Source organism: Caretta caretta, chromosome 17 (genome assembly GCF_965140235.1).
Source record: "Caretta caretta isolate rCarCar2 chromosome 17, rCarCar1.hap1, whole genome shotgun sequence".
Taxonomy (NCBI): domain Eukaryota; kingdom Metazoa; phylum Chordata; order Testudines; family Cheloniidae; genus Caretta; species Caretta caretta.
Window position 1 is genome coordinate 18,273,989 of NC_134222.1, and position 22,203 is coordinate 18,296,191.

At 41.1% G+C, this 22,203-nt stretch overlaps 1 protein-coding gene across 4 annotated transcripts in view; it reads right to left on the minus strand.

The window, feature by feature from the left end:
- Positions 1 to 21,922, minus strand: part of RABEP1 (rabaptin, RAB GTPase binding effector protein 1) — a 75,384-nt gene extending 53,462 nt beyond the window's left edge. For 2 of the 4 annotated variants that reach the window (XM_048824482.2, XM_048824479.2), the window contains exon 1: positions 21,734 to 21,922. In XM_048824482.2, coding sequence (XP_048680439.2) covers positions 21,734 to 21,767 — 34 coding nt within the window. In that variant the 5' untranslated portion in view covers positions 21,768 to 21,922. The remainder of the gene's footprint in view (positions 1 to 21,733) is intronic. The other 2 variants (XM_048824483.2, XM_048824480.2) reach the window with 1 other exon arrangement.
- Positions 21,923 to 22,203: the final 281 nt, after the last annotated feature.

The following is a 22,203-nucleotide window of genomic DNA, read 5'->3' on the forward strand; positions in this document are numbered from 1 at the left end:
CACAGAAATGCAATCTTCAGTGTTTAATTAAACTGATGAAGTAAATAGTAAACAAAGCCTGATGGATTGGTAACACTTGCAGAACTCTGCCTGACTGAAACAGTATCTCCTGTTACAAACGAGGCACAGAACATACAAAATTTTATAATAGCATCGGTATGAAATTCCTCTGAGGCAGCAGAACCTACACTGCTGTGAGCACATATTAGAATGGGGAAGTCTAATTTATCAAAAACAATAAGATACCTTACTCTCTTATTTTAAGGGCTATTTTTAAATTAACTTGACATGTCAAACTGAAAGAGGAAATAAAAAAGGATCAGCTCTTTCGTCAACCATTTCTTATCTATAAACAAAGAATATTCCAGAATATCCATTGCAACCTGACATGTTATTGAAGAGATGGCTAGAGAATCCTTATTCAACACACAAATAGAAATAAAGCTGATTATTTTATAACTATGTGATTTTGGACTGCATATCTCATGTCATGAGCAGGAGGTTGTAGACTCTCCCTACACTGGGGAGACTATACCTAAGAATACTGTATTCTGTTCTGGATATATCAATATTAGAAAAGGCTCAACAAATTAGAGGGAATATAGTGATTGGGCAGCAAAAACAAAATCACTTTATTTTTAGGGGATTCCTTTGTGAGAGAAAGCTAAAAATTAAAAGAAGGGATCCTTAGTGCTTGTAGGAACCACTTGTTGGAAGATAAGAATCTCTTAATACAACATGAATAAAATTTGTAATATAAACAAAGCATAAGGACAATAAATATTCTCTCATTGACTTGTCACTCTAAAGCTGTTGGATAGAACACTTCCCAAAAGGGCTAAAATATTATCTATACTAAAATTACTAGTTATGCAAATATATAGCAATCACTCCAGAACTAAGACAGAAAGCCAATTATCAATAAGATTATTTTTGAGCACACTGAGTCTATTTACAATTTAATAACACAAAACTTTCCACTCGATATTTGAAGTGTGGAGGAAGGCATCAAGATTTCAGACCTACACAACCACAGCTGAACCATGAAAACTGGATCATAAATATATTTTTAAAGATCTGAGAAATATTTTAATTTACAGACAATGCCATTTGTGTTATTTTCTGAGGGTCTGCATGCTGATGTCCCTATAACAAAAACAGGGAAAGAAAATGAAAATAATGTCCAGCTCTCCTGTGCTTATTCCCCAAACCAAGACACTCATCTCCTGTGACCTCACATTTGCCTGAGAGGGACATAAGTGCGTGATATTTTGGCTGAGAAAGCAAGAAATTAGCAGCAAGAAGAGAAACTCTCAAAAAATAAAGATCAATCTTTTCCCATAAGGCAGTGGTCGTGCAGCCCCTGAGCTGCAGGTTGCCCACCACTGCCATAAGGTGTCGGCAGAGATCTTTAAAAGTTTGGAAAAGTCACTTCTTTGCATGCAGATATTTTGAAAAACAGGCTCCTGGAATTTCATTTAAGTCTATACATTTTTAAAACTTACACTCCTCACACCCCACCACATCCTCCAAAAAAATAAAAACTATTCCATGTATGTATCTCTAGAATGAGTTACAAAATCCACTAGTGTCCTTGCTGACAAGCTAGTAAGACACAAGCAATTCTTATTCTGAAGTTAAAATGGCTCAAATCATAGAAAACAAAACTTAATATTGAATCTTTGAGAGCAAGGTTAACAGCCAAAAAAGCTGGAAGCAAAAGAGAACCTTGATTAAAGTTACTGGGTTCTCTCAGATACACCTGTAGTCACAAACATTAGACATTTTAATTACAGGACCTGGACAAATAACTAGAGTATGTTCATTAGTCTAGCTATTTTTTTCTAGTTTTATTTGAGGACATACTGAAAAATCTGTGATGCAAGTATCAATCTCTGTTTTTAGAATGGCATTTTTTTTTAATAGTTGAGCTCTTCATTATAACAACTGAATTTTATTTCCTGGGCAGATTATTGCATGCACCAAAGTGAATTAAGATGCAGGAAAATGTAACCTGCAGCTGTGCAACAGAATACAAAAGTTGGTAGTGTTACAGAAGGTAGTTCTGCAGCAGCAACATTCTGAGTATGTAATTAGAGTATATTTAAACAGTCAGATTTTTAGAAACATTGTACCACTTTTCTTAGCAATCTTCGGGCAGTACCACTTACTTTATCACACAGGTGCAGGTTACTTGCAGGAAGTTATCCAGCTGTCCCCCACCTGGAAATGTGATCAACATACCCTCCTTTCAGAGTAACAGCCGTGTTAGTCTGTATTCGCAAAAAGAAAAGGAGTACTTGTGGCACCTTAGAGACTAACCAATTTATTTGAGCATAAGCTTTCGTGAGCTACAGCTCACTTCATCGGCTGCATACTGTGGAAAGTGTAGAAGATCTTATTATATACACACAAAGCATGAAAAAATACCTCCTCCCACCCCACTCTCCTGCTGGTAATAGCTTATCTAAAGTGACCACTCTCCTTACAATGTGTATGATAATCAAGGTGGGCCATTTCCAGCACAAATCCAGGGTTTAACAAGAACGTCGGGGGGGGGGGGGGGGGGGGGAGAGAGGAAAAAACAAGGGGAAATAGGCTACCTTGCATAATGACTAAGCCACTCCCAGTCTCTATTCAAGCCTAAGTTAATTGTATCCAATTTGCAAATGAATTCCAATTCAGCAATTTCTCACTGGAGTCTGGATTTGAAGTTTTTTTGTTGTAAAATAGCGACTTTCATGTCTGTAATCTCGTGACCAGAGAGATTGAAGTGTTCTCCGACTGGTTTATGAATGTTATAATTCTTAACATCTGATATGTGTCCATTTACTCTTTTACGTAGAGACTGTCCAGTTTGACCAATGTACATGGCAGAGGGGCACTGCTGGCATATATCACATTGGTGGATGTGCAGGTGAACGAGCCTCTGATAGTGTGGCTGATATTATTAGGCCCTGTGATAGTGTCCCCTGAATAGATATGTGGGCACAGTTGGCAACGGGCTTTGTTGCAAGTATAGGTTCCTGGGTTAGTGGTTCTGTTGTGTGGTATGTGGTTGTTGGCGAGTATTTGCTTCAGGTTGGGGGGCTGTCTGTAGGCAAGGACTGGCCTGTCTCCCAAGATTTGTGAGAGCGTTGGGTCATCCTTCAGGATAGGTTGTAGATCCTTAATAATGCGTTGGAGGGGTTTTAGTTGGGGGCTGAAGGTGACGGCTAGTGGTGTTCTGTTATTTTCTTTGTTAGGCCTGTCCTGTAGTAGGTGACTTCTGGGAACTCTTCTGGCTCTATCAATCTGTTTCTTCACTTCCGCAGGTGGGTACTGTAGTTGTAAGAATGCTTGATAGAGATCTTGTAGGTGTCTGTCTCTGTCTGAGAGGTTGGAGCAAATGCGGTTGTATCGCAGAGCTTGGCTGTAGACGATGGATCGTGTGGTGTGGTCAGGGTGAAAGCTGGAGGCATGTAGGTAGGAATAGCGGTCAGTAGGTTTCTAGTATAGGGTGGTGTTTATGTGACCATCGTTTATGAGCACTGTAGTGTCCAGGAAGTGGATCTCTTGTGTGGACTGGACCAGGCTGAGGTTGATGGTGGGATGGAAATTGTTGAAACCATGGTGGAATTCCTCAAGGGCTTCTTTTCCATGGGTCCAGATGATGAAGATGTCATCAATATAGCGCAAGTAGAGTAGGGGCATTAGGGGACGAGAGCTGAGGAAGCATTGTTCTAAATCAGCCATAAAAATGTTGGCATACTGTGGGGCTATGCGGGTACCCACAGCAGTGCCGCTGATCTGAAGGTATACATTGTCCCCAAATGTAAAATAGTTATGGGTAAGGACACAGTCACAAAGTTCAGCCACCAGGTTAGCCGTGACATTATCGGGGACAGTGTTCTTGATGGCTTGACCCTCCTTTGCCCTTGTGTGCATAGCGACTAACAATTGAACACTCCAACACTTCTGTATGAACAATGCTACACAAAATAAGTTATAGGCTATTGATAAACGTACCTATTGTTTAACACTCAGAATCTTGAGTGTTTCTGTAATACCTGCAAGCAGTCATGCTATAGTACTAACATTAAAACAAAGCACTGCATGTTCAAAAAGTCAAATTTGGAACAGGCTGTATTATAATACAAGTAATATATAACTTTTTATAAAAGTGAATCAGTGAAATGCATTTCCTCCTAGAAGATACAGTCTTTGAACACTTGTTTCTTTTTATTTATCCCCATTCATAGAATCAAAGGACTAGAATGGACTTTGAGAGGTTTTCTAGTTCAGTTTCCTGCACTCAAAGCAGGAATAAGTTATCTAGATCAGACCATCCCTTATAGGTATTTGTCTAACCCGCTCTTAAATATCTCCAGTGACAGAGATTCCACCACCTCCTTAGGCAATTTATTCTAGTGCTTAACTACCCTGTTAGGAAATTTTACCTAATGTCCAACCTAAACTGCTCTTAGAGCAATATAAGCCCATTGCTTCTTGCCTTAGCCACAGAGGTTAATGAGAACAATTTTCCTCCTTCATCCTTGAACAGCTGAACAGTTTTATTTACTTGAAAACTGTTATGTCTCCCCTCAGTCTTCTCTTACCTGGACTAAACAAACCCAATTTTTTCAATCTTCCCTCAGAGGTCACGTTTTCTAGACCTTAAATCATTCTGTTCCTCTTCTCTGGACTTTCTCCTATTTGTCCACATCTGTCCTGAAATGTGGTGCCCAGAACTGGACACAATACTATAGTTGAGGCCTAATCAGCGCGGAGTAGAGCAGAAGAATTACTTCTTGCGTCTTGCTTATAGCACTCTTGCTAATACATCCCAGACGTTTTCTTTTTTTGCAACAGTGTTACAATCTTGACTCATTCTTAATTTTCCTTTTCTATTTTTGCATGGATTTATGCTACAGGAGGGTTTTGAGTAGAAAAAAGTGAGAGGGTAGGAGAATAACCCAAGAGAAAGAGGACAGGTAAGTTAAACAGATGGGATGAGTATTGGGGAGGGAAGGAGATGAAGCCAAAAAAAAAATTCAGCAGTAAAGGGAGAAGTATGGAAAAGAGTGAAGATCGGCTAGTGTTACACAAATACAGATTAAATAAATTAATCCTGCATGAATGTATACTTTAACACTAATAAATAATATGTTGCAATATTTGTAATGTAACAATACAGAATGCTACATAAACGTTTTTACCAGTGATTTCAGAATCTTAAAACATTTTAAACAGTATTTTATGCTGTATATTGGCACTTTACAGGTGCATTTAGTAAAACATCTGTAAAAAGAAAAGGAGTACTTGTGGCACCTTAGAGACTAACAAATTTATTTGAGCATAAGCTTTCGTGAGCTAGTGAGCTCTAGCTCACGAGAGCTTATGCTCAAATAAATTTGTTAGTCTCTAAGGTGCCACAAGTCCTCCTTTTCTTTTTGCGGATACAGACTAACACGGCTGCTACTCTGAAACATCTGTACCTGCTTTGTGTAGCTGAGGTTGTTATTCAACACAGAAAACTTACAAGATCTTCAGCAATACTATTTTTTATGTGGCAATGTGGCTGTAATGCAACCCATTCATGTGCAAGAGACCCAAAATGAAGGAGAGTTCTTCGGTTCTAGTCATGAGCATCGATGGTTACTTGAAATGTCCTTTAGCATTACGAAACCTGTTGTCTATTAAGTATCTAGGAACTGAAAATTTTATTTTCTTATATCTTGGGTGTCCAACTGACCATATTTTAAATTTTTAGTAAAATAATTTTAAAACATTTTTTACATGTCAAGTGGTTTATGCAGATTTTGAAAAGAATAATCAACTTAGCTATTTCTGGTTCTAGCCTTTCACCACTCCTCCCCCAACTTTATTTCCCTTTCTTTTTGGGTGTTTTGGCCATTTCATTTCTTGCTTAGTCCTGCCTGTTCCATCCTACCGCATCCCCAGCCTCTTTTGCTGTTTTGGACCCCAAATCTCCTCCTCAACTGCTCCAATCTAGCCCCAGATACAGATCCCACTCATTGATTTCCTCCCAGTTCTGATAACCCAGCTCATGTTCTGACTAATACTCCCCATATATTTTAAATAAAAAACCAAGCTAAGACCTAAAATATCTCTCAAGCTTTTCTCTCCTTAAAAGGTCTGAATTTCACTTTTCAGATAAAAGCATCTTTGTCTATAATACCATCCTGTTAACCATTCTGGACTCCGGTTAAATTTAGCTAAAATTTAAAATTTAACTGTAGTCTACTTAAACATTGATGTTTAACTTAATGCAAGTGAGTAATGTTCCACTGAGTTCAATGGGTCACATGCATAAAGATAATCATATGTACAGAATTTTTCAGAATTGGGCCTTAATTATTTTCTAGTTCTCTATCTTTTATTTTCCTTGCTAAAAGCACCTTTATTTTTACAGGCAGTTCAGTAATGCATTCATGGATTTCACCCCCTTTAATTATTAATTAACCCATTTTATCTTTGGTATTCCTTTTTCTAATACACATGTAAATTCCTTTTTATTGCTTCCCTCTTTAACAAGCAGTAAAATCAGTGGGGGCACACATTCCATGTCTTTTGTCCGTGGGCATGTTAAACTTGATTTAGTTGGGGATTGGTCCTGCTTTGAGCAGGGGGTTGGACTAGATGACCTCCTGTGGTCCCCTCCAACCCTGATATTCTATGATTCTATGATATTTCTTTAATTTGCCTCTAGTTCATTTCTACTACAAGTACAAATTTTTTTTTTTTTAAACAAAGACACCACACAGATCCTTATGAAACCACACTGGAAACTTCTTATTCCTGCCACGTCTTTTTCCAAGAACTGCCATCCACTACTGCTCCAGCCTTCTTCCTCACAGGATTCTAATACTCCTTCTGCCGAACCATGTTTGCTAAAGTCCTGTCTACGTGAGCATTTTTCAGAAAGTCACCCACTTTTTCTGCTCCATCAGTGAAGTGCTCGTATAGGCAGGGCACTCGTGGTTTTTAACTACCGTGTTGTGCAAACCAGCTCAGGGTAGGCACAAGTGGCACAGTAATAAAAATACAAGTGGCCTGCATGAATTCGCACTCAAATGGTTGCTATCCCCAGTCAAAGACTTCCCCAGAAACATAGCGTAGAAAGGCCTGGATTTTTTTTTTTAATGCCTATCAAAATAAGCCAGCTATGCATTATGTTTCTATATTTCAACTTCTATTTTCAGGAAGCTAATCAGTCCGTGGAGATTGGAATAATTAATTCCTTCATTTCCTATCTGATTAAAGAATCACCATTATTTCCCCCCCATCCCATTATATGTCAATGTCTGCAGTCAACCCTTCTTCCTTAGATATTAACACAAAAACCTTGACAGCATTTTTCCTGTACTACTAAGACTGAATAGCTTTCCTCAGCCAAGCTTTTCAATATTCATTTAATGTGAAATTAAATGTCCTAAAGAGTGTGTTCACCTCTCCCTTTATTCTGTCAGACTGGTCTACCTCACTAATAGGTGAACAAAACATTTGAGTAGAAAGACATTCTAAACAGATATGCAGAATAAGCTCTCTTCTAAGCCAAGTCTCATCAAGATCACCAAATATACAAACCTTCTCTACCTCACCCAATATTTTAAAGTGAACCCTATTAAATGGTCAGGTGGTATAATGCTTCACAACTACACTGGTGGCGACAGGTTGGGTATGTGTAACTACATACCGCAGGGAAAAGCAGACTGTAGCTACACCCAGAAATGAAAGGCTCTAGCAGGGGGGAGACAGCAGGGAAAGGCTCCAACAGTGAGAAGCTGCCAGAGACTTTCCCTAGTGCCCCCTCACTAGATCCTTTCTTGGAGGCAGGGAAAAGCTCTGACAGCAGGACACTACACTGTTGAAAACAGCAGTGTAGGTGTTGGAGGCACTGCTTGTGTGTGTTTTGAGCCATATAGGATATATAGCCTAAGGTTCTGGTGTTTCTGTACTCTGCTCACGTAAGCAGTGCCTCACTGTCTACACTGCTGTTCATACACATGGCTGGGGTGTGTGTGCAATGTGTGTACTCCACATCCCATCATAAGCGTATACATAGCCTACGGACATATTAAACTCAGTCTGTATTTCATGATCATTCACAGGAGTATAAATGTCTTCAACTAAATCTTCACTATGCTACCAGATCTCATTGTTTATATCAGCCAACCACAGAACCCAGAAGAGGATTAATTGTCTTAACTTCACATTTACTCACTTTAATGACTTCTATCACCCTTCTTTCTATATGCAATTTAAAATGTTCTGTTTTATAAAATAAAGTTTCAATGAAGATTACAGTTTATTCTATTTAATCAAAAATTGCCAATATCTGGTGATTTAGTGTCCCTCAGATCCATAAGCATTTAGGAAAAGATTTTGATAACAGTGTCACCACAAAGCAGACGCTTCTGCACTATTTCTCACCTTCATAATACTGGTCTGAAGTAGCAACATTACTGAATCTCTATATTTTAAGAAAAAAATTGAGCTAACCAACCTAGTGCTGATTTTCTGTCAGGACAAGTTTATTGTCAACTCCTTTGCATAGAAAAATGACTTAAAACCAAAGATCTTGTAAATAGTTTATCACTTGGACTGCCAATATATTAATGTTATCCTCTTCTGGGACAAGAGTGAATAAAATGCGACTCACGTCACCTCATCTCAAATAATACATAAATCCTGCTTGTTTTCTTTGAGGAAGTCATTTTACATACAAGTCAAGATCATTCCATAAAAACAAAACAAATACAAACAAAAAAACCCTGCAGTTTTGCCATTTTAGCTAGACTTATTATCTAAATGTCGACTTGGGCCAGTCTACATCTCCCAAAACTCTGAAGAGGTTCATCAGAAAAGCTTCATGTAGATTCAGTGTCTCCTTAACTCTGCAGGGGAGGGGCAATCCAGTGTTGAACCCAATACCCTTTAAAATTAACTTTAGAAAACAAAAGTAAAGAGGGTAACTGGAGTGAGAATCATGAAGACAGAAGTAGTAGAAAAGGGTATAAGCAAAGGAAGAAAGTAAAATGCAAAGAAAGTAGAAAAAGAAGGAATAAGGGGGGAATAACAATCTGGCAAGAAAGTGAGGTGACAGGTGAAGACAAGAGAAATAAAGAGAAAGAAGAGTGGAGTCAGCATTTGGGAAGACTGCAGGGCAATTACCTCGCCTTTCCCTACATATCTGTACTAAGGTAAAACACGAGCAGTTAAACCAAACTGGCACCTTCCCCACGCATTTAAATTTTTTTTGACACAGCAGTCGTGAGATCAACAACAGGATGCAAATCAATTTACAGGTGTGCATCTGCCAGATGTTATTACTTCAGGAAAACTACTCAGTGGATATACAACTTAATAAAATGGTCTGGAAAACACGTCTGGCAAATGCAGGTGCATAGATTCCATGATGATGAGTGCAGTATAAGAACCTATGTAGAGTAATATACATCTTCCTGCAAGTTTTCTACATTTGATAAGAAACAGGATGAAGTTCCAAGTTCTACTCTTCTGAACCGTCGAGAGGAGAAAAATTCTCCTCTGACAAGGGAAATTTTATTTATTCAGATTTTTACTGCACTCCCACATGCTAAGCACATGTATTTTTAAAACAAATATTGAAAACAAAGTTCTCAAGATCTTTCCAACTCTAGCAGACTCCCTTACAACCATGATTTATGAAATCCTTAATGGCCTCTATCATAATGAAGATGGGTTTCGGGTGTGTCTTTCTGGGAGAAACCTGTGAACACAGTTAAGTCTTGTACCATGGAGCAAAAGCCAAAGCTCAGACCCACACCATGCTTTTTGTACCAATATAGTTAAACTGGCACACTCCCTTAGGACATGTCTACACTACCCGCTGGATCGGTGGGTAGTGATCGATCCCTAATAGCTCTGCCGTCGACTCCAGAACTCCACCACGGCGAGAGGCAGAAGCAGAGTTGATGGGGGAGCGTCAGCCGTCGATCCCGCGCCACGAGAACGCGAAGTAAGTGATTCTAAGTCGATCTAAGATACGTCGACTTCAGCTACGCTATTCTCGTAGCTGAAGTTGCATATCTTAGATCGATCCCCCCACCCCAGTGCAGACTAGGCCTCAGTGTGGCCACAGTTACACTGGTATAAAGGTGCTTAACAGTATAGCTTATTTTCATAGATGTAAGCCATACCAATATAAGAACCTTTTATTCCAGTATAACTGTCTCCACACTAAGGTATTACATCAATTTAGCTATATATTTTTAAACAGATATAATTAAATTGGTGCAAAATTATGTGTAAACCAGCCCCAAGAATATTCTACCACCAGCCCCTTCCTGAGTATATCAGGAGAACGGTTGCATAAGTGACTCCGATGATCACAGCTTTCGCAACATCAGGGGACTAAGTACCCAAGTTACCTAGTCGTTGAGTGTTTATCTTGGAGTTTCATCTGTAAATCAACTGGCAGCCTAAGCAAGATCACAGAGCAGATGTAATATGCTCACAGTGAAAAAGCCCCTGAAAGCCAGCCCACACATTCTGCACTGATTCAACATATAGCCCTATGTACAGCACAATGCAGAAATCTACACTTTTTTTTTAAAATATACCTCCCCTGAAGACTGATTTAAACATGTACTCACCTAACTTATAACTGGCTTTACAAAATTACTAAAAAGAGAACATACACTATACCACATAAGATGCTAGATAATCAGATCACTTTTAAGCTGATTTTAAGCCAAATTTATCCCTGGCGTTACTCCATTTATTTCAGCATAGTAACACCACAGTTGAATTTGACACACCCCCTTCCCCCCGAAAAAGCTACTGCTTGGTAAATTTATGTATTAAAAAACAAAATACCACACTGCTAGTTCAGAGTCTCATCCAAAACCCTTTGAAGTTAACAGGAGTCTTTTGGCTGAGTTCAATGGGCCTTAGGCGATTTTTTTAAAATTCAGATACAGTTTAGGACTGTTTAACACAAATATAGGACTGTTTAACATAATTAAATATTACTGTTGTGTAACTGCAATTTTCCAGCTTCCTTACTTTATGGATAAAGTGATATAGAAAATACAAATGCCAGATTATGTTTTATTTTTATGCTCTGTGGTCAATTCCAAAGTATTGTTTCCTACATTTTTTTTAAATTACAGAATTCTTAAGCTACCAGTGTGCGTATGATTTTGCTATGACACACATAAACAGGCCACATACAATTTCTAAGGAGACAGCGTTTCTCTTAATGATTTCCACCTGTACAAATAATACAAATTTACCCTATCAAGACTTGTGTTGGGAAAAATAGTTATAGATGGAAATATTTCAGACAAAATTAAAGTGAAAGCTAGTTAACTGATTTGGAAAGAATGACTTTTTTTTTTTTTTTTTTTGGAATTTTACATATTCTCAGCTCTCTTTTTTCCACCACAGTAGGTAGTATCTTAACACTTGTTAAAAAGATCAGCAAACTCAAGCATACAAGAAAGGGCATCATCACTACTAAGCTGATCTGTTCAGACCACCTTCTAAAAAGTATCTGTAAAATAGCTATAAATCACCAACGCTGATCAGCTCAAAATTTTCTTTTCCCCTTTCACCCATGAACTACCAAAACTTTCTTCTACTGAATATCGTACATTAAAATGGCTCTATCATCTTTCAACAATTTATTTTGTTTCTCTTTGCCTTATTTATACTTATGCACCATTCTCCTTTTCACCTATTCCTCCTCTGCAATGAGGTGTGTACTAACTACATATCCAATAATGTATGCTTTCTGAAGACAGTTTGTATAGCATTTCGCATGCATAATTTAAGTTTTCACAAACATGGCCTCACACGGAGATGAGATTGCCCTGTCTACTACTTTTTGACATAACAACAAAACCCAAACCCCATAACTTTTGAAGTTAAGAAAAGCCCCTACAATTTAGTTGTTATGAACAATGTTATTGATCCAGCACTGAAAAATAAAATTCAGTGTGTCCACAGAACAAGAGGAGCATAAGTAGCAGAGCAAGATTCCTACACCCTGTCCTAACAATGTGCCGAAGTAAATATTGCCTCAATTTAAGGATTAAAAAACTGAGGTAGGGATATTAGTGACTTGCTCAAAATCAACAATGAATTCAGAGTTCAGATTAGGAGTTCCAGTCTTCCAGACTGTGTGCTCAGACCACCATCTCTCTCCCACTCTAACAGGTGGTTTGCTATGTGAAATGTTTACTAGAACAGACAGACAGACTACCAACTTATTTAATATAGGACACCAAACAACTATCAGCTACTAGTGTCTTTTGGTCAATCCCTAGGGTCGAAATGTAAGAGCTAGCTGTGAAAGATTTCATATATCCCCTGAGCTATTGAACGACTCCCAACTTTGTTGTTTTTTTACATCTTAAATAAGTTTTTCCCAATGAAAACCTGAAAAGTTATTACAAAAAGAAATTACTGAACATGAATATCAACCTTACAACATGCATGTGACTGGACTGCAGTCAAACGTCAGTGAAATACTGTTACTCTGAAAACTGAAATCTGTATTGATAAAAACAACCAGATCCTGAAGACATATGAAGCAGGGGAACTGGAAAGCCAACAAATGACCTTACCGTCAGTGAGAGAGGAAAATGATGTGAAGAAACTGTAGGAGATGATGGTAGATCCTGTCAATTTTTTTCATGAAGAGTCTGTTAGACTTTACAGAGAGGCAGGAGGCAATCAAAAGTAGCAAATAAGCAGCTGAGAACCAATGAAGCTAGAGAAGCAGGGCTATTTGGCAACATTAAAAAAAATGAACAAATGTGCAGCAGAGGAAGTTTGTGTGGTCATGGGATTTTATCCCAAGGAACAGGAATGGAAGAAGCAGAAGTTAAGGATGTGCCAACATTAGAAAGACAGGCCTTGTCATTATGAGAATGGGGCAAAGCGGAAGGGATGGGGAAACAGGAGGGAAGGAATTCTACAAAAGAGTCAATGGAGGAGAGAGCAGGAGACAGAGGAGCTATGGACTGCACTGAAGGTTGCAAGAGGGCTGGGAAACAGTGGTTGCATTGTTTGAAGGAGATGAAGCAGTGATTGACGAGAGGGAATGAGGAAACAAAGGTCAGAGGAGGGACAGGATTTAGTGAACACAAGGTCAAAGTGACTGGTCATTTGGTCAGTGAGAGAGTAAATCCAGGACTGAAGGTCAAATGGGGTGGTGAGGCTGAGCTAACAGGTCTGACAGGACATCAGTATGGAAGCTGAAGGTTGCCAAGGGTAAAAGGTCAGAAACTGGGAAGAGTGGAAAACGGATGGCCAAGAGTCTATGGCTATGTCTACACTGCCCCGCAGTTTGGACCACAGTGATGCAAATAGCAGGGAGTACCAAAGTGATGCACTGTAACTCCTCCGTGTGGATGATGTGGGTGAGAACTAAAAGGTTCCTACTTATTAACGCAGTCCTCTTCAAACAGGGCTACAATAAAGCCTACCTCAGTGACAAAGCTGGATGTTGAGGAGTCCAGCATAAGGGGCAGCGCACAGAAGACAGTGGGAAAAGACAATAAGAGTCAGAGTATTGTTCAAAGGAGGAGATTGGGGCTGGAACTGGCTGGACAAGGAGAGAAGTTGTAAAGATGTGACCCACCTTATGTAGATGGCAAACTTTTTGGAGAAGGAAGCAGGTCTTAACAATGCTTGTGAAACTACTATGCAAACTAGCAACACCATACAAATGTATATTTACTCTGTGTATTTTGATCAACAGTGGACTTCAGTTTCCAGGGCTGACAAGAATTAAATATAAGTTTTAAAGGTGAAGTAATATATACATTTTTTTTTTTTTACTGAAAGACATAAGAACAAACTGAACGTGCATAGTTTGTTGGTTCTTCTTTTGATATCAAAATCAGTGAAGAAACGGATTTCCAAGGACTCAATTCTGCTTCCAGTCATAATTCACCATCATGCTTTACTGACCATACCAAGACTAAGATTATATGACACTTATACTATTTATACAAGGAGAAATTTGAAGAGACTAGTACTATTAGGCTCAGTAGGCATTATTTCAGGTACTCAAGGCAAATCTCTAATTGTGTTTCATAATTCTTGTTCACAGAAAAACTAGACCTTTGGATTCCAAGATATACTCCTTAAATATAGACGTCAGTATTTATAGTGCCTGTTCTTTCAACTTTATTATCTTAGATTGATTAGAAGACTGCATACTACTCAAGTTCTGCTTATCAATGCTATCAGCCTTATGCTTGAGGATTTCAGTAACTGTAAAATCAAATATAATTTTGAAATAAAATGTTTACATATTAGTTTCCTTGATTCATATTGTTCTATTAAAGAAACCCTAATGTAGTACAAATAATTAAAACCATTACTGTAGCTTAAGAAATCACTTAATATTTTTAAAAACATATTTTAAAGCAAATAAATAAATAAAAACAGGAAACCATCACCTAGGCAATCAGAAGACAGAGTAAGCCTGCATGTTTGTTTGTTTTAAATTCTCCACTGTTTACAATAGCCTCTTAGAAGTTTAAAAATAAGATTCCTTTCCGCAGCAAATCTGGTTTTGGCTATATAAAAACTTCAGTTCCACACTGGTAAGGTAACATGGTAAAATTTGCACTGTTTCTACCCATACTGTACCTTTCCTGTGAATCCACTGTAGTCTACGGGTATGTCCACAAAGCCAAAACACCGACCCTCCCTCAAACATCACACCGCAGCAGTGAGTCTCAGAGCCCAGGTCAACTGACTTGGGCTTGTGCTAAGGTGATAAAAATAGCAGTATAGATGTCCGGGCTCAGGCGAGAGCCCAGGCTCTGAGATCCTCCTCACCGTGTTTCAGACCCTGGACTTCAGCCCAAATCGCAACATCTACACAGGTATTTTTAAGCTCCATAGTGCAAGCCCCATGAGCCCAAGTAAGTTTGACCCAGGCTCTGAGACGTGTTGCCACACTTTGTTTTTGCTGTATAGACATACCCTACAAATTAAAAAATGCACATAAAATCCATTAATTTCCAGAAGTAGGTTTTTTTATTGGCAACGACACATCAGATTTAAAATCAGACCTGGACTGAGGACACTCTCATTCAGGTTAGAGACTCAGGCTTAGGAGCTCAATAGGTTGACCATGTTCTCTTAAGTTACATAAATTGATACTTTGGGAGAAAAATATGGTGGCTTCACTCACAATACAAAAAACTGTTATACAAACCCTGTCTGCTCATTACTGTACATACTTTATTCCTACAAGATAAAGACTAAAGAAGCCAAATCATGCCCTTTGCAAGTGGAGGGGATTAATCTGGAAGACCCTGAAAGGTACCAAGGAAGGGATCAGTAATGGCACTTCTGCAGCAACATCTTTCACCTTGTTCTCATGCCACAGAAGCCATTCTGACTGGTCTTTCATAGGGATCTGGCTCTGTGGGTAGAAGGATATGGAGGCTGGCTGCTCTCCACAGTTCTATGCCTTCCTCCAATTCCCTCATGAATCAGCGAGATCATTCTGATTCTGTCATCATTACTTACCCACTTTCTCCCTTTGTGCTGAGAATCCACCCCACCTGATGGGGAAAGGACCAGCATCTTGAGGCACCAGCCAACAGGGAAGCAGAGTACCTACTAAAGCTGTAAAAAGAAAAGGAGTACTTGTGGCACCTTAGAGACTAACCAATTTATTTGAGCATGAGCTTTCGTGAGCTACAGCTCACTTCATCAGATGCATCAGCTGTAGCTCACGAAAGCTCATGCTCAAATAAATTGGTTAGCCTCTAAGGTGCCACAAGTACTCCTTTTCTTTTTGCGAATACAGACTAACACGGCTGTTACTCTGAAACCTACTAAAGCTGTGCTGCTGTCAGAGGGAGTTAGGGAACGGGTAGCTAGGAAGCAGTATAGAACAAAAGAGAGATTCAATCTATGTGGTGGGTCAATGCATACTGTATTTTGCCTTCAGGCCACGAGACAAGCTAATTATCAAGAACTTAAAGAACAGGGTCACACTGCCTTACAAAATAAAAGATACGTTTGCCTAAGAATTCTAGAGCTGGCAATATGCATATTCAGGGTCTTTACCTCCCTTCAAAGAACAACAGATTCCCTTTTAGCAGCTAAACACAAAGCCTATATACTGCATTGATCAAAGAAGTGTACAGCTGTTAAAAGACACATGCACTTTTGTGAAAGCACAACATGCACTTTAGAACTTTTTATGTTATTAGGCAAAAAATACTTGATCACTTCCAGTCTATTATGCTATATCATAAAAAGTGGAAAGACTTTTTTTCTGGAAAATCCCAATCATTTGGAAATTACTATCCAACCAAAGGAAAAGGTTTAAATCTGTCAAGTTTGTTCTTTTATCTCTATAACTCAGAATTATTTTTTATTTTTTAGAAGCCAAACTCAGGCTCCTGTCCTCTCTCCCCTTTGAAAAAAGAATGTTCTTTCTGAGGATACAGACTAACACGGCTGCTACTCTGAAATCTCCCATTTGAATGACACCGAAGTGTCCGTGCTAATCTCCTTCCATTTTTAAAAGGTTGGTTTCTAGCGCTTTTCCTTTAAGTAACAGCCTTGAAAATGTAACTGATTATTAGGGCTTGAAGTATGGCACTAATTTTTCAATGGGTTACTCAGAGATTCCAACTTACAGTGACTTATGTCCAGCCTTTGTGATCTGTGGAAACTACAGCCACAAGTTTCTAAATTTTTTGTGAGGGTCCCAAATTGGTTTGTCAGTGTGGGGGACAGCACTGCTACCAATGGCACTAACGTCACAAGAGCTCTCACAACCTACGTCCTGCAGCTGAGCAGGTTCCTCTAATGAGAGCCAATGTAATCTCACTCTGGTCACAAGGAAAGAAACAAAACGAAAAGGAGGACTTGTGGCACCTTAGAGACTAACAAATTTATCTGAGCATAAGCTTTCGTGAGCTACAGCTCACTTCATCGGATGCAAGAAAGAAACAGTGTATCTACCAGATTAAGCACAGAAGCAAGAGATTCCTGCATTCTAACCCTGGTAGCTGAACTTTCCATTCAGTAAAAAGAAAAGGAGTACTTGTGGCACCTTAGAGACTAACCAATTTATTTGAGCATGAGCTCACGAAAGCTCATGCTCAAATAAATTGGTTAGTCTCTAAGGTGCCACAAGTACTCCTTTTCTTTTTGCGAATACAGACTAACACGGCTGTTACTCTGAAACCTTTCCATTCAGTATGACTGACTGAAATTGTAAGTTTTCCCTTGTCAGGGAATACTATCAACAGAAGCAGTCTGACTGAGAAACAAATTTCATTTGCTATTATACTTTTAAGTTCAAGACATTTATACAAAGCATTACAACACTAACATTAAGCAGTCTTAAAGGGGACTCATAAGTATCTATATTCTATATAATAGTACTTTCTTCAAAGTATCTTACAGACATGAATACGGGAGCTTTGTTAGAGCCTAAGTATTCAAACAAACAAAAAAAGCTATTTCTGAAAGTTTTGTTTAGTGACCAATAGTAGCCTGCTTTTCAGAGGTGATCAGCATCCATCGCTGAATGAAGTCAAAATGAGTGCTGGATGCTCAAACAAACAACAAACCAACAAGGCATTGATTTATTATCATTCCTGTCACACAGTCCAACAATCTATACAGCACTACAGACATTCATTAAAACTTCAAAATACCTTGACCAAGAAAAAACAAGAAAAGCACAAACCTACCTGTAGAGCAGGTTCAAATCATTAACTAAAGACTCAGTTGACAGAACACTGCACAAAACAACACTGGCAGCCAATTTAGCCTTTTTGTGATTGCTATCACATGGAAACTTTATTAGCCTGCACAAAAGAATTAAAGAGGTAATTCAATTTCTCTGCCAAGCCAAATTACAAAGAGCAGAGATTTGACATTTATCCTTTTCTTCTAGCTATTCAACTTCTCTTCTTCTTGGACCTGTTTCTTTATGAGTTTAGAGAATAATGTGGGATAAATAAACTACTCATATGTTGCCCCTAAATACGGTTTTTAAAATGCAGTTTCCAAGAGAGTCTTTAGACTTTTCTGAACACCACAACACAAGTGTCTTTCTTTTGTATGTACAAAAGATGTACAACAGCTGCTTGCAAAGAATATTACTAATTATCAAAAGCTTGGAATTTTCCCTGAAGAAAAAAAATACACTTCTCCTGTATTGTCACATAGCTTAATACTTTGTTATTGTATCTTAGACCAATAAAGTTTATGCCAGCCCTTCCAAGCAGCACATTCAATGTAAGTAACTGAATAAAATACTAAATAATTCCTTCCTCCAACATTTTTCCTCATGTTCAAAAATAATGGAGAAGTTGTACATGATTCACTTTTCAGTGGACTATTTAAAAATAAAACAGGCAAGTTGTTGAGAACAGCAGAATTGCAATCAGGGTGGAGAAAATATAGGGAATGATCCTTCTGTTGCTGACGAATGAAGAGGGAGAGCAAGCCTGTTTTCCAGCTCTGACTACTACAGTATGAAAACAAAGCAACCACTTCTAGCATCTATCCATCTAGCCACAGCTTAGTTACCTGTCCTCATCTTCGAACAGTTGGAGAAAAACAGAGGAGACAAGTTTGCATCTCATAAGAGTGAGCACTGATCAAATTATCAAATCACCAAAGCTTCATACACCTTTATTGTCACCAGATTAATATTGCTCAGAAGCAACAAAACAACAGTAGGTACAGTGACTGACACAACACTACCTTTCCCCATATAGAAGCAGCAAGCATTTGCACAGTGCATGAGTCTGCTGCACACCCCCACCAGGCTACTCTGAAAAAGCAAAAACAGCAATCATAACAACAAGTTGGTAGATCTTATAACCAAAGGAAAGACTTAAGAGAAACACTGCTGCTGTTCCTTCCCAGAGAATACACAGTGAAACCCATACTAACAGCCGCCTCTAACTGGAAATATCCCTTGTCTTCAACCACTTTAAAAAAATCCCCATTAATTTTATATATCATTTTACACACACAAATTACTGTACTTTTATTACGTAACAGATTTTGAAAGGGCCCAATAATGCAGGTTTCAACGTAAACTGTTCTTCTTGATTATTTGCACCCTAACGTTCTCACATGCTTCATATCTACTCATTTTCACAAGTACTCCTAGGACAGCAATTTAACTAAGGAAAATGTAGCCCACTCCACACAACTCAAGAACAGACAAAATAATCTTGCCACACAACTCCATCTGAATAGGTAAACACCCACACTCACCTCTCAGAAGGACAAAAATCCTGAAGTATGCCATTCACCTTGAAGAGGGGAAAAATGCAAACACCCTCATCCCTATACACATATCTTCCTCCAGAGTTTGCCTCTTTACTTAAACTTTGACCAGGTAAACAACCACCGCTCTCCTCCCCACAGGATAAGGTCCTTCTTGCATAAGGAGACCCCACCCCAGTAAAATGTAATCCCCTAGATACGCATCACCATAAATTGGTAGTTACCCTCTTCTATGAAAATCCTTGCATAGGTTAAGTGCCCTGCTGCCAAGATAAGTGGCTCCCTATGGTGTCTATCCATCCATGTCCCATAAATCCCACCAAATATCCACCCTGCAGAACAATGTCTACACAGTCTTTTATTCCTCCCCCATAACCCTCCTGTCCAGTTAAACTGATAACCAGTCTCAAGATAGTCATCTCTGTACAGGGTCACTCCCATCCCACTCCATGCTTTTTCTGCACAGAAAGACAGTACTGCCTCCAAGTATTTCCCTGCAACGTCTGTCACTCCCCCTCCCAAAACAGACATAACCCACTCCGTGTAAATTTCCAGGCAAAGTCTATCACAAATTCCCAATTCTCCAGGGCAATTCTTCCTGTTCCCATGCCCAGGTAAATACTGCCACTGTCCGCAAGATAAGACCCTCTCTGCAGTAAATGTCACTCTCCACCAGGAAATGCCTGTCCAAGTAACCTGCTTCCCACCTTTACCCCACCACATAATACAAGAACTAGTGATCGCTCAATGGAAACTAATAGGCTGCAGGTTTAAAATAAACATAAAGTAGTACTTCTTCACACAGCACAGTGTCAACCTCATTGCAATGGGATGTTGTGAAGGCCAAGAGTTTAACTGGGTTCAAAAAACAAGTTGACCAGTTCATGGAGAAAAGGTCTTATCAATAGTTATTAGCCAAGATGGTCAGCGATGCAACCTCATGCTCTGGGTGCCCTTAAACTTCCAACTCCCAGAAGCTGGGACTGGATGACAAGGGATGGATCACTCAAAATTGCCATTCTGTTCACTCCCACTGAGGCACCTGGCATAGGCCACTGCTAGAAATAACATACCGGGCTACACTGACCATTGGCCTGACCCACTATGGTCATTCTTATGTTCCTACAGAGTTGGTCATCCACACATACACCATTCCCCTACCCATGTAAATGCCCAACACAGTATAAGCATCATCCTGCAGGGTCTGTGATTACCTAGGCAAGGGTTCTTGATTGGTAAACAACCCTTTGCTGGACAAGCATCATCCTGTGGTGTGCTGTCACTCCCCCTATACACTCTTGCCCTGGTAAATGTCTCCCCATTCGAAAGGTAAGCATCTCCCTGCAAGACCTGGCACTTCCTATCCCCATGTCCAGGCACATCACCTCTTTCTCTTGATAAGCATCTCCCTGAAGGATCTATTACTCTTACCTCATGCACAAGTACCCAGGAGAGAGTGGCTCACCTCTTCATCAGAATAAACATCCTCCATACACAGCCCTGCCCAGATAACCTTACTCTCAGACTATCTCCATGCACAGCTTGTCACACTCTCCTCCCCCAGGTAAATGCTCTCCCCCCTGGACGAGCCTCTCTCCCAGGGTCTGTCATCCCTGACATCCCAGGGATATATCCCCTCCCGTGCAGTAGCATCTCCCCAGGACCTGTCACCCCCCCCCATCTTGGGAAATGCCCCCCACACTAGCATCTCCCCAGGACCTGTCACCCCCCCATCTTGGGAAATGCCCCCCACCGCACTAGCATCACCCCCAGGACCTGTCACCCCCCCCATCCTGGGAAATGCCCCCCACACACTAGCATCACCCCCTGGACCTGTCACCCCCCCATCTTGGGAAATGCCCCCCCACTACCATCACCCCCAGGACCTGTCACCCCCCCATCTTGGGAAATGCCCCCCACACTAGCATCTCCCCAGGACCTGTCACCCCCCCATCTTGGGAAATGCCCCCCACCGCACTAGCATCACCCCCAGGACCTGTCACCCCCCCCCCATCCTGGGAAATGCCCCCCCCACACTAGCATCACCCCCTGGACCTGTCACCACCCCCCATCTTGGGAAATGCCCCCCCACACTAGCATCACCCCCAGGACCTGTCACCCCCCATCTTGGGAAATGCCCCCCCACTACCATCACCCCCAGGACCTGTCACCCCCCCATCTTGGGAAATGCCCCATCCCCTGCACTAGCATCTCCCTGGGGCCTGTCACCCCCTACCCCGAGAAATGCCCCCCTCCCCACAGGGCCTGTAACCCCCCCGCCCCGGGCCTGTCACTCGAGCCCTGACACGCTCCCCCGCGCCTCGGGCTCGGCCCCCCCCCGTCCACGCCCCCATGGCCGGTGCGGCTCCCCAGGCGAGCCCGGGGCTCCGCAGGCCGCGCCCGCCCCGCCTCGGGAGCGCGGCCGGCCCCGAGGTTCCTTTACCGTCTGCGTGCGGCGCAGCCCCGGGCTGGGCCATGGCTCCGCCGGCCTCCCCCGCTCCCCTCAGGCAGCGGCGCGGGGGCTGAAACCGCTACGCCAGGAGCCGCTGCGAAAGACGGGAGCTGCCGGGCCGGGCCTCCGCCGCCTCCGCCTCATCCTGACAGCGGGCAGGGGGCGGGCGGAGCGGCGCGCAGGCGCCGGGGCCTGACCCGGGAGAGCACGGGACCCGCGCGGGCTGGGTCGGGCCGAGGCCGAGCGGCGGGAGAAGAGGATAGGGGCACGCACGCCCGGCCCTGGGATCAAGCCGGGGACGGGAACCCGGGGAGGAGGGAAGGCAGGAGTGGGAGATGGGGCAGCTGCCGAGGTGGAGCTGAGACCATCAAGCTGGGGCCTGGCTTTGGGGCCCTGGTCTAATTCTGTGACCACCAGTCATAGTCTGGGGTCCCAGCTCCTGGGCGGGGGCAGCGCTTGAT